Source organism: Arvicola amphibius, chromosome 3, assembly GCF_903992535.2.
Source record: "Arvicola amphibius chromosome 3, mArvAmp1.2, whole genome shotgun sequence".
Lineage (NCBI taxonomy): Eukaryota > Metazoa > Chordata > Mammalia > Rodentia > Cricetidae > Arvicola > Arvicola amphibius.
The window spans coordinates 105,235,370-105,248,822 of record NC_052049.1 but is presented as its reverse complement, the minus strand read 5'-3'; the positions used below and the strand labels follow the sequence as shown (position 1 = coordinate 105,248,822).

The 13,453-nt window shown below is 44.3% G+C and overlaps 1 protein-coding gene across 1 annotated transcript in view; it reads right to left on the bottom strand.

Moving 5' to 3' along the window:
• Siae (sialic acid acetylesterase) overlaps nucleotides 1–13,453 on the bottom strand; it is a 38,131-nt gene continuing 24,678 nt past the window's right edge. Inside the window, exons 8-10 of the mRNA XM_038323689.2 lie at nucleotides 6,079–6,236; nucleotides 3,575–3,770; nucleotides 1–2,225 (exon numbers count right to left, since the gene is read on the bottom strand). Of these exons, the coding sequence (XP_038179617.1) occupies nucleotides 2,007–2,225; nucleotides 3,575–3,770; nucleotides 6,079–6,236 (573 nt within the window). The 3' untranslated portion in view covers nucleotides 1–2,006. The remainder of the gene's footprint in view (nucleotides 2,226–3,574; nucleotides 3,771–6,078; nucleotides 6,237–13,453) is intronic.

Genomic DNA, 13,453 nt, shown 5'->3' with positions numbered 1-13,453 from the left:
TTTGAAACTTTTCAAACACTAAAATTTTATTCATAATGACTTCATTGCCACATGATTTACCTGAAACAAAGTTTGCACTGTGTGTGCCAGTGATGAACCAGCCCAACTTCATTTTAAGTATGGAAGCCATTTTGTTGTAAGGTAAGAATACGTTCATAAAAATAAGTTTGTTTGCTGCAGAATTCATGCTTGACCGTGCTTTAACCTGTTTCTGGAATCTGACATGCTCCCTACTCTATGGAGCTTGACTCACACCTTGAATGTACCCTGATAAGATATTCTACCAAATAATTTTTGAAATGTTCAGCTAAATTCCTATGTAACCAACATTCCTCTGGAAATCCCCCAATCCTGGAAAACTGTGTAGTCTTGCAGTTTTTGAACTTTATAAACCCTTCCCTGTGTTCAATGCTATTTTCTTTAAACCCCCACTTTAGAGAGATAGCTCTGCCTCACAGAAAATAAAGCTTGCATAATTTGACCAAAGAATTTGGGTAACGGTCCTTACTCTTGCTTGGTGGGATTAACACCAGGGTTTGGCAGAGGGCCGGGCAGGTAGATTTGACTTTTTCTTGAGAACTGATGGTTACTGGGCTTATGGTCTCACATGGCCAGATGCAGAGAGGTCAGCATGTGGGCATTAGGAATTAATGCAGGCTAGAAATCCACACAAGTCAAGGGCCCTTGCAGAATATATAGTTTGGGGTGGGTTTTTTGTTGTTGTTGTTTTTAAACAAATAAACTCCTGACACAACATCTTGCTGCTTCTGGTGACACCAGAGCCCCACAGAATAATAAGAAATGCTCGCTGCTTCAGTTCCCACTTCTCACACCAAACAAAAGAGCTATGTGCAGGTGATACTCATACTCCTTTCCATGCTTCAAGGACACTGTAAATCTCTTGCTAACAATCTGACTGAATATATAGATGCATCACTAGTCATAATACTTTTATTTCCAATTTCTTTGGGAGGGAGACTCAAGAGAGTGTTTCTCTAGATAATTCTGGCTGTTCTGGAAATTACTCTATAGACCAATTGGACTTGAACTCAACAGAACCACCCATCTCTGCCTCCCAAGTGCTGGGATTAAAGGTATGCACAGCATGCTTGGCTTATTGCCAATTTCTATTAGATGTAATTGTCAGAGCTGCCAGCTGTCTTTAACCAGCTGGTAGACTGCACCATCACCTTTGCCTTGCCTGCACTCATTCTTATCATGTGGCTTTTCTTTCACCTAAACTCTTTTTTCTTTAGCCTTAGCTCAACTTCTAGCTCTCTGGGACCTGAGACTTATTTTTAAGGACCTATTTGCCCCAAGTACATCTACCTTCATGTGTCCCTATGCCTGTGATTTCTCCACCCTTTGGGCCCTCTCTCTATTCCTTAAGGCCTGTCCTTAGTACCTGCCATTATGCCTAAACATAGGACTGATATGTCTCAAAGATTCATTTTAGAATAATATTTGTGCTGAATACTGATAGTTTTGGGAGTTTAATGAGGATACAAATACATGGTCTAAGGTTACCTGAGAGATTAGTCATGAGGTAGTAACGCTTGACAAAAGACAGCTGTTCCACAGGGGGGAACTTCTTAGCATCCCTAGCCATTTTCAGGGGTTTGGAAAGAACACACAAAGCACCAGCCTCTGCGGCCTTCAGCATCTCTCGCAGGCCTGGGGTTCTCAGTTTTGGATGAAGGAGCAGAAATGGGCATTTCACTCCCTGTATCAGGGAGGTAGGTGGTGGTAAGACCCAATATTGCAGTCAAGAATTGGATCAGCCTAGAGGCTTGAGCTAACAAGAAGACAAAGATAAGTATTTCAACTGTCTGTTGGTCAATGCTCATCTCAGAATATGGGAAGAGCCATATGGTAGCTGGAGCTATTCAATGAGGCTTCTGATAATTGCCCTTAAAAGCCATAGCTGTCGTCATTTAAACTCCTAAATGCCCTTGTATTTAAGAGGCGTCAAATGTTCTTTGATACCCTGCCCTAAGTCCAGAAACCTAGTGTTTAATAAGAGCAGTGAAGGGAGGAGCTGGCAAGGTACTGCTAGGGTGGTAAATGGCACACTGCTTATATTCACAGGGCCATGTGGTCCAGGCATAGCGGACAGCAACCACGGTGCCAAGACAAGCATTGATACCCAAGATCAGGGTCTGGGTGGAGAAAGTGTTCACAGGAGCTGGAAGCCATTTGCACTGATAGTCACTGCAACAGGAGATCTAATAAGAGAAACACAGAATGGCCAGTCAAGTTAGAGGGATGTACCAAAAAACAAAACAAAAAAAAAAAAACAAAAAAAAAAAAAAAAAAAAAAAGGAGACCCACTCTTTCAGACATACTAGAAAGGAGGGAAAATAAGGCCACTCTGAGCCAGAGAGCAGTTAGATGGGTCTGGTGACAGAGTCACAAGTAAATGTTCATGTAGGTTAAAGGTATAGCTTGGTGGAAGCACCTATGCCTAGCATGTACAAGGCCCTGGGTTTGATCTCAGCACCAAAAAGAAATTTCAAGTGATGAAGTAATTAAAACCCATTGAAAAATGTTAACTTTCTGGAGATACAAGGAACAACAGCCCGGCATTCAGAGACTGGACCCCTGAGCATTGTCCAGCTGTGTCTCCCTCCAGATGTTAAAGCCAGAGTATGAGTGGGCTAGCAACCCAGCTGTGGCTCTCTGGCACTCCCAGAGGAGGATGCAGGAAGACAGGACACAGAGCCACCATGGCTGCTGAACCTTGGGCATTAGAAGGCAATCCAGAGAAGACAAATTATCCAGAACCTAAAGGTTAAATTCTGCCCTAATGCCAACCAAAGTTGGTTCCAGGGCCAGATGAAAGGCAGACCACCAGCTAACAACGGGAGAGTGCAGAGCTTTCTTGACAGTCTCTAAATTCACCTCGAGCCCGCGTGGAGATTAGCAGAGGATGGGCACCTCTGCGGCGCGGGGACCCCGGAGCTGCAGCTCTAAACTCCTGACCAAGGTCACCTGTCACGATTATCATCGCCTACCATCCTCTTCTCACACCTCAGCTCCCAGCCTGGCATCCTCGGGTTTCCCAAAGCCTCTGCCCTCAACTACAAGAGATTCTAATTCATCTCTTCAATCAGTGGTCAGACTGACTACGTTAGTTCATACTAAGCTGCGAATCATGCAGCTTAAGTTTTTCAAAACAGATGCTAAACTCTGAGAATTTCAGATTTTAGCACAGTGCAACTAAAAAGGCAGCTAGGGTTTAGGGGATTCTTTTAGAGCAATGAACATTTAACAGATAAAGTCTGAATAAGGCTATTCTCTGAGCAAAGGTGGCTGCCCTGAAAAAGGAAATAGGAAAGTGATATGGTTTATTAGGGGCTGATTTTCCCTTCCTTGTTTGCTGTATCAAACTTGTGTCCAAACTAATGGATGAATGGCTGTGCATTTGTCCTTCTGAGATAAGCTCAGCACCACCCCAGCCACCCAGCAGCTGTTCTGACATCACGCTGCAGTGATGGAAAAGGACCTCAGTGGGGGAAGATTCCCCACTGCCACAGACAGAAACCCATCCCCATTTTCCCCCTGTTATCCTCACCTCAAATGTCTTGTTATCTTGACTGTGCACCTTGATTTCCTGGTCATATGTGAGGTTAAGCAGCCCATTGTGAGCCAAGAGTTCTATCTTCTTAGGTAGTGGTCCTTGAAAGATCAAATTTTTCTCACCATAAGCCACAGCTCGAGCCCCCAAGTACAGTCGATAGGCCACAGTCTGTTTATCTCGAGGGTGGATGCTGCAGTGTAAGAACATAAGGAGGATGATGGGACTGAGCGCAACAATAACCACACGTTATAAGGCAGAGTATTCAAAGCACTCAAGTAGGGATAAAGTAACAATTCTGCAACGGTGCATTTATTTTTATTTTATGTGCACGTATGTTTTGCCTGCATGTATGTCTGTGCATCACATACACACCTGATGCTCGTGGGGGCCAGAAGAGAGCTTCACATCCTCTAGAACTGGAGTTACAGAGAGTTATGAGCCACTATATGGGTTCTGGAAACCAAACTGGGGACCTCTGGAAGAGTGGCAAGTGTTCCTAACCACTGAGGTGAAGGTGCGTGGTTGATCGGCAGTTATGATTCACCAGACAAGCTTTAATATATATAATTCAGTTTTAATAAAGGAAAGGAAAGGGAACTTACAAATCCAAGGTTCCAGCGAGGAGGGCAGGAAAACAACGAGCAGGCGGGCCACAGGCCCGCAAGATTTTATAAGTCAATATTAGCCTAAGGGGGACACACCTAAGAGGGACACGCCTAAGAGGGACACGCCTTTAGACCAAGGGGGACACGCCTTACAAAACAAGGTTTTTGGCTAGGCTTCCCCTTCACTGAGGCATCTCTCTGGATCTCTCTGATCTCTAAAATCTTTTTTTTTTTATTAAAGAAGAGGGAAGAAAGGAAGGAAAGGATTTCCAGGTATGGTAGCACATGCCTGTATGGGCAGCACTTAGGAGGCAGAGGCAGAAAGATCATACGTTCAGGGCAAGTCTGGTCAACACAGTGAGACTCTGTCTCAAAATGCAAAAAAAAAAAAAAAAAAAAAAAAAAAAAAAAAAAGAAAGAAAGAAAGGGCAAAGAAAGAGGAGGAAAAAGGAGAACAGGAAAGACTAAAATTAGCTGAAATCAATAATCAGTAGCTAGTGAGTGATAATGAGAGATGGATGGGTTTAGAACCTTATAGCAACTGAGGGTGAGAAGGAAGAAAAGAAGAGAGAAGGTGAAGTGTAAGGAAATGGACTGGACTGTTGGTTGCAGCTTAGGTACACTATGTATCCGCCATCTATGCTGGGATGTGCTGCGATAACCCAACCCTAGGACAGCTAACATCTATTGCCTGCCACTAAAAGCCATCCTTCCTCTGACCAGATGTTCACCATTCAGGTCTGCCTGCCTTTTATTTATTCCCTCAATAAAAATGATCAAGTTCCTTCTGTAACCTAAAGGTCATGTATCAGGCTCCACTTCATATTTGGAATACTACATCCTACAGATAGTATGCAATATTCATTGGTGCTGACAACAAAAACGCCAGCCTTCCCTGAGTCCATACTACAATTCCACAGCCTATTCTCACCAAAGGTGATTATATCCATGATTTAGTTTAGGGATTCAGTGTAAGCAAAAGTGACTTGTGTAGTACGTTTTAAGTTGTCTGAACACCAGCCAGAGTTATTTGAGAAGAGGGAACCTCAGTTGAAAAAATGCCCTTGCCAGACTGGCCTGTGGGAAAGCGTGGTACACTTCCTTGGTTTATAATTGATGTGGGAGGCCCAGCCCATTGTGGGTAATGCCACCCTGGACTGGTGGTCCTGGGCTCTGTAAGAAAGTAGGCAGAGCAAGTCAATAAGCAGCACATTCCATCATGGTCTCTGCATCAGCTCTGGCCTCCATGTTCCTGCCCTGCTTCAGTTTCTACCCTAACTCCCTCTGATGATGGACTGTGATGTACAACTGTATATTGGAATAAATCCTTTCCTTTCCAAGTAGTTTTGGTCATTGTGTTTGTAACAGCAATAGAAACCTTCACTAATACATGCAGCTTCCAGATGACAGCACTTACTTCTCAATATAAGACTTAAAAGTAATGATGGGAGGAAGATAAGCTTGGAGAGTAATTCCTTTAGAGATGATACTAGGGCTTGAACCAAGAGCTTAGGACACATTAAGCACTCTACTACTAAGCTACGTCCCAGATCTTTGGAGACTTTTGCTCTGGATCTGTGAACAACTGTAATGAGCAGTCTCTATTGACCTGCTTGACTGAGTGTGAGCATGGCATAAGTTCTTGTTGCATCAAAGCCCTGAGGTAGGTGCCAAAGGGGTCTTGGTTGGATTATTGGTCAGAGTTTCTGTATTGGGGGGGAGGTGTGCTTTGGTTTGGATTATTACAGCACATCCCAGCACAGACGATTGATACATAATACATCTAAGCTCCAACCCAGAGTCCAATCCATCCCATTACAAGTGAACATCACAGTGAAAAGACAACAGGCAAGAACATTCGCTGGTAAAGCATAGTTGAAGAGGCAAGCATACCTGCCAAAAGGTGAGTCCCGATCACAGAGATCCATAGCAACAGCCATGAAAGTATTGGGCATCTTCAGGTTGGGGACAAAGCCAAAGTCTGCTGTTTGATGCCAGCGGATCTCAGGAAATTCATAATCTGATGTGTTCAACAAGGTATATGAAGACAACTAGAAAAGAAAGATATTGTCATTTTTACTGTATTCGACCCCTGGATGCTGCTCACTGACACTTTGCTTCTGCTCCACTACTTTGTCCAAACATTTATTCGAGTATTTTCTGAGCATCTCATACTGTTGCGGATGTTTCCGGGGATGGACAGCATAGTCTCCAACAGCCATGCGACCTTTTACAGTGTATCATGAGTCTTATTCTTTTTTCTACTCAGTTCAGGCTCTCCCTGTGGTTTGATGATCAATAAATGAGACAGAATTTTTATGCAGCTTCTGAATCTATGCCCAGAGGCCTTTGCTTGTAGCTTTGTGTTCTTAAAATCATTCATTAGCCAAGAAAGAACAAAAAATGCCCAGTTACTCTGCTGGAGAAATTGTAAATAGAGAAGGTTTTGGACAAATTATGGAGACAGCTAGAAACACCAATTGAAGGGCCAGTCATGTGAATTCTAGATGCTGCAGTCAGATTATGGCCACACTAGCAAGTCTCACTAACAAAACCTAGGACAGAGATAAACAAACCTGACTTAGCTCAGTCTCGCCAGCCATGCAATATGAGTAGATAACAATTATGTTTTTAGCTACTTATACGGGGTAATTTGTTACACTGCAACAGGGAGCTGATAGATGAGCATGCAGCACAGGGTTGGCACCAGAGAAAAGCAAAAAAGAATCCACCCTGTACATGGAAAGTCTCAAAAAGACCCCAAGTGTTCACTCCTTCTCATACCCACACCTCTTGAATGCGACTTTGCAGTCCCTCCTATTGTAAGAAGCAGTATATTCCTCTACCCATTGACTCTGAGGTCAGTCATGAGGTTTGCTTTGACCTTCTTGGAAGCTGAGATTAATGTGTGCCAGCCTAGGTGTCAGTAGGTCTTGCCTAGTCTGTACTTCTGGCATCACTGAGAGAGGAATGTGCTTGGCTAGCCTACTGCTCTCTAGAAAAGAATGAGAGCCGTGGAACAGAGCTGTTCATCTAACAAGTCTAGCTCTGCTTCAACTGGAGCTGAGCTCTGGCTAAGCCACACAGCTCTGATGAGCCCAGAGGGGCTTAGCCAAGATCACCGAAGCCCCAGGTTCCTTGGGTATGTGAACTATAACATAAAGACTGTCCTGAGCCATGGGATTTGGAAGTGGTTTGTGATAAAGTTCTAGCTACCTAGTACAAGTACTTTACAGCCTTGTTGGAGGGATAGACCAGAGCATGACAAACTAAAAGTAATATGCAGCCACATACAATAGTATAGCTTGAAAGCTAATTGGTGCTACAGCAATTTGAGTATACATTTCAAACAGACAGGGATTACTGTTATGCAAAGACTCAATATATTTAGGAGTTTTTTTTTTTTTTTAAAAAAAAAAAAAAGCAGAAAGCCAAAGAAGTTGTCCTAGGAGCCCTGCTTGGATAAAGAAGAATTGTTGTTCCGAGAAGGGGTGCAGACCACCTGCATGGGTTTGTGATTGAAACGCAAGGTTGGAAAGACAGCTGGCCAAGGTGGGAACACGGTTCCTACTTGATTCTGTAAACAATGACAGCCACTCAGGGCGGGATAGCTACACAGCACCGTGGCTCAAATTCTTAAACTGAGAACTGGAAAATGGTCAGCTTTAAGAGAATTTCAGTTCAATGAGTGCCATCGAAACTGTCGACATAGTAAAGGCAAGTTGTAAAGCTAGCATGGCGACTGGACAGGGAAACTGGCGGGCCGTGAGGTATGACCACCCCCGAAGATGAATGTCCACAAAAGTGCACACATTCAAGAACTGGTCCCCACGAGCGCTGCTGATTAGGCGGGAGAATCTGTAAGAGATGGAGCCTAATGGAAGGAAGACAGGTCACTGGGGAGTTGATTTCAAAGTGGATCTTAAAATGCCAGTCTCTTTCCCCAACCCCTTCCTCCAGGTACCATAACATGAACAGGCTTCTCTGACACTTGATCCCGCAATGGTGACAACAAGGCTAACTGGATACAGACTGGGATCTCTGACCAAAATAAAAATAAGCCTTTCTTCCCCTTTTATGTTGACTTGTCTCAGGTACTCATTATGCTGGCACAAAGCTTAATATTTCTAGACAGACAGACAGACACACGGAAGCCAGACCTATCTAGAGGGGTAACAGTGGGAATGGGATGCTCAGGAATGAAATAAACCAAGAGGACCAGGCAGCCAACCAGACACAGGGTCCAAGAGAAAGCACTAAGTGTGTAGTTTAGAATCAGTAACATTTGGATCATCTGCTTGGGCTCTAGAGAAATTCACCAAAGACAACTAGAACCTGTAGAAAACACCATTCCAGAAAGAACCTGTGAAGAATAACACTGGTGTAGTGTTAGGCAGTCCGTTCATTCATTATCTGAATGAGTGCTTACTTGATTCAGGCAACAACCTCACAAAGAAGATGGAGTAGGGAACTAAACACAAAGTGGCAATTTTTTTACAAGATTACATTTCAGAGGACAGACATGACAAACAAACAAAATAAAGTAATTCATTTTATCACCAAGAAAATAATAATATACAATATAAATTCATATATAATATGAAAAGAAAGAGTTCTGAGGCTGAACAAATACAACAGCATAAGAAAGCAAGCTATTCTGACAGGTGTAAGATGGTATCTTAACGTTGTTTTGATTTGCATTTCCCTGATTGCTAAGGAGGTTGAGCATGCCCTTAAGTTTCTTTTGGCCATTCGAACTTCTTCTGTTGAGAATTCTCTGATGAGTTCAGTGCCCCATTTTTTAATTGGGTTCATTAGCATTTTAAAGTCTAGTCTCTTGAGTTCCTTATATATTTTGGAGATCAGGCCTTTGTCTGTTGCGGGGTTGGTGATGATCTTTTCCCAGTCAGTAGGCTGCCTTTTTGTCTTAGTGACAGTGTCCTTTGCTTTACAGAAGCTGCTCAGCTTCAGGAGGTCCCATTTATTCAATGTTGCCCTTAATGTCTGTGCTGCTGGGGCTATACGTAGGAAGCGGTCTCCTGTGCCCATATGTTGTAGAGTACTTCCCACTTTCTCCTCTAACAGGTTCAGTGTGTTCAGATTGATATTGAGGTCTTTAATCCATTTCACTCATCCATTGCTGGTGGGAATGCAAACTTGTGCAACCGCTTTGGAAAGCAGTGTGGAGGTTTCTCAGGAAATTTGGGATCCACCTACCCCAGGACCCAGCAATCCCACTCTTGGGAATTTACCCAAGAGATGCCCAATCATATTACAAAAGCATCTGTTCAACTATGTTTATAGCAGCATTATTTGTAATAGCCAGAACCTGGAAACAACCTAGATGCCCTTCAGTGGAAGAATGGTTGAAGAAAGTGTGGAATATATACATGCTAGAATACTACTCAGCGGTAAAAAACAATGACATCTTGAATTTTGCATGCAAATGGAGGGAAATAGAAAACACCATCCTGAGTGAGGTAACCCAGGCCCAAAAAGATGAACATGGGATGTACTCACTCATAATTGGGTTCTAGCCATAAATAAAGGGCATTGAGCCTATAATTCGTAAAAATCCTAGAGAAGCTATATAAGAAGGTGAACCCAAAGAAAAACATACAGTTATCCTCCTGGATACTGGAAGTAGACAAGATTGCCGGACAAAAAATGGGAACATAGGGGTGGGGTGGGATGGGGGGAGGGGGGATGGGGCGAGAAAAGTGTGAAGTAGAGGATGGGAAGAGCTTGGGGGAATAGGATGGTTGGGATATAGGAAGGGTGGATATGGGAACAAGGAATTATATATCTTACTTAAGGGAGCCATTCTAGGGTTGGCAGAGGCTTGACTCTAGAGGGGTTCCCAGGTGTCCAGGAAGACGCCCCTAGCTAGGTCCTTGGGCAGCTGAGGAGAGGGTGCCAGAAATGTCCAGATCCTATTGCCATACTCATGAATATCTTGCATATCACCATAGAACCTTCACCTGGCATTGGATGGAGAAAATGACAGAGCCCCACATAGGAGCACCGAACTGAGCTCCCAAAGTTCTGATGAGGAGCGGATGGAGAGAGATCATGAGAAAGAAAGTCAGAACCATGAGGGATGCGTTCACCCACTGAGACGGCAGGACAGAACTAATGGGAGACCACCAAGTCCACTTGGAATGGGACTGATGGAACATGCGACCAAATCGGACTCTCTGAGGGTGGCTGATGGTGGAGGCTGACCGAGGAGCCAAGGACAATGGCAATGGGCTTGGTCTCTACGACATGGACGGGCTCTGTGTGAGCCTTGTCAGTTTGGTTGCTCACCTTCCTGGACCTGGGGGGAGTTGGGAGGACCTTGGACTCAACATAGTGTAGAGAACCCTGATGGCTGTTTGGCCTCAAGAGGGAGGGAGTGGGGGTGTGGGTGGAGGGGAGGGGAGGGAAGGGGGAGGAGGAGGGGAGGAGATGGCAATTTTTAATAAAAAATAAATAAACTGGAAAAAAAAAAAAAGAAAGCAAGCTATGTGGATTCAAAGCATGTTAGGGAGAATTCTAAGATGACACATACTAACCCACATCCTTATATGAGACTATATTCTTTGTGTGGGGGCAGCTTACTCCTAACCAACATACTATGGCAATGGGATGATATCCCTAGGATTACATCCCGTCACATGGCAAAGAATGCATTTGCAGATGTAATGTTGACTTCAAGATCAAAAGGGAAGGAATCTTGGTGAGCCTGACCAGTCTCTTTCAGAGAATGTCTGGAGTCATGGACTGACCCCTGCTGCCTTTCAGGAATCTGAATGCCACAGTCCTAGAGAAGCTTCAAGGAAATTAATTTTGCCAACAATTGTGGGAGCTTAGACGAGAACCCCGAGTCTCAGAGGAGACTCCCTCCAGCTCTGCCTGATACCAGCATCCAGCTAGGCCACCTGTGCCAGGCTCACAGCAAACGGGAACTGTGAGATAATAAATAAATATATGCTGGATGGTTTTAAGCTGCTAAATATAGTATTATGCAGCAAGAGAAAATAGAGTAGAGAAAATACTTTGCAGGCAGGAGAAAAAGAAAGTGTCGGGAATTAAAGTCAAAGTATGCCTAGTGTACTTAAGGGGAAAAAATCAGGCAACCAGTATGGCTCAGATGGAATAGGCAGAGAGCATTAGGAAGTGAGGTCAAGGGTGATGGGTTCAGAGCATACATGGCCTTCGTGGTATTAGTTGCAAGTCAAGGTGGGGGGCACACTGAAACCCTGACGGATACATTGAGAATAGCCTAAAGAGGAAGAGTAAATGTAGAAACAAGAAGAAAGGCTTTTGATAGGAGATGGTAAGCCAAGGGGGAGTCCTTGGCTACTGAAGGAGCAGTCAGGGCAGGAGAGAAGTGCTCTAGACCCTACACAGCGAACAGTAAATAAGATTAACTAATTAGCTAATGTGCCCCCAGCCCTGCAAAGAACAGGGGCTCCTGAGAGATGGTTTACTAATCGAAGTACTAAGAACAAATGACTGGTGAATGCCCAGCCATGAATCCAATGCCCATGCCAATCCCTCCGAAGTTCACGTGCTTTGAGGAAGAAGGGGAGAAAAGAATGTAAGAGTCAAAGGAAGGGTAGACCTCTAAAGATATGGGCCTCTAACTTGTAGATATACCATGGCTAGTATACTCGAGCTCACAACAGCTGTGATTAGCTGCACAAGATCTATACAAGATTGGGCTTATCAACACTGGCATGAGAAAGGGAGAGGTTTGTGGAGTCCCCACCCCCACCCCTCTCTGAGGATTTGTATACAGCTAAAGGTTGATGAGAGAGAAAGAGTTCCTCCAGTTATGTAGCCACTGGGAAGGTTCCCATGCTCCTGTAAATAAGCCTTCACCCATGATCCTACACTGGAACACACACACACACACACACACAAAAGTAGAAGGGGAGCTGCCTGGAAAGAGGAAAGGGAGGGGGTGAAAGAGAATGCAATGGGGTGAATATAACCAAATTGCTTGTGAACATGAAGAAAACGTCCTAATGAAATCTACCATTACATATAACTACCATACAGTAATAGAAGATCACATAAAAAGGAGGAGGATGCCTTAGCACCACGGTGACACACATGTTCCTGCTGGGTTTTTCCTTCCGAATTTATTTTCTGATGATTTAGACAGCATCTCATTCTCAGCCCTGGTTTCAGCCAACGAAAGACATCAGCCTACTCTCTCTTCACAACCATGATCTAACAAGAAGTCAAGACACAGTCTGGACAGCACCCAAATTGTCGTCTGACTCTATTTCAAAATGCCTGACCCCACCAGAGAAGCTCCATTCTACAGAGCGTTCTACCCAGCCTCACTCATGATGCTGCCCGGGAAAAAAACCTGGCACCCTCGACACACATGCCCAGATGACACTTTAAGGGTGTTTCCTGATTCGTGAGCGATGCCTGCGACATCAGGAAAGCAGAGAAAGGTTAAAGCAGTGACGGGAGCCCTGACTGTGGCACGGAAGCAAAGGAACATTCCAGTTTTCTTGTTAGGATCCTGCTATTCAAACCTGGTTTAACATAGGAAATGACAAACCTTGCTTCACAGCAGAATCTCATCATAAAGGAAAGAATAAGGCCGGGGAGACAGCCCAGCCAATCAAAGGCCTGCACCAGGCTATGAGCGACTTCATCTCAACAAACGATGAACAGCACATGAGGAACCATACCTAAAGCTATCCTCTGGCCTCCCACATACCTGTACATGCACATGCCCCCGTACAAACATGTACATGCACACACACACACACACACACACACGCACGCACACGCTAGTCCTCCATCTTCTATCAAGTCAAGGACTGTAAATGGAACCATATTCACCAGGCAGAGTCATAATGGAAACAAAGCAACAGAGCCACTGGGAACAGCCTTACGCTCAAGAGGCAGACCTGCTACATCAGCCCCTCCAGCCAAAGGCCTTTCCTCAAAATGGCAGTCTGCTAGGAATTCCTTCAGTTTCATGGGCGGCACTACCGCACACCGGCCACGTGGGGGCACCAGCATTCTCCACATCCACATGAAATGCTTGTGTTTTTCCTAATCTGAAGTACAATCAAGTGTGGTTCAGTCTCCCATGGTGCTTCTTACAAATACAGAGGCTCATGAAGACATATAACCGCCAAACAAAAAACCCACAAAACTAGCCACATTCAGAAGATGTTACAAATAACAGGGAAGTTTTCAATCTCTTCCTCCAAGGGCCCTTTTAAAACCCAGCCTCTGGATCTTTCTCTCG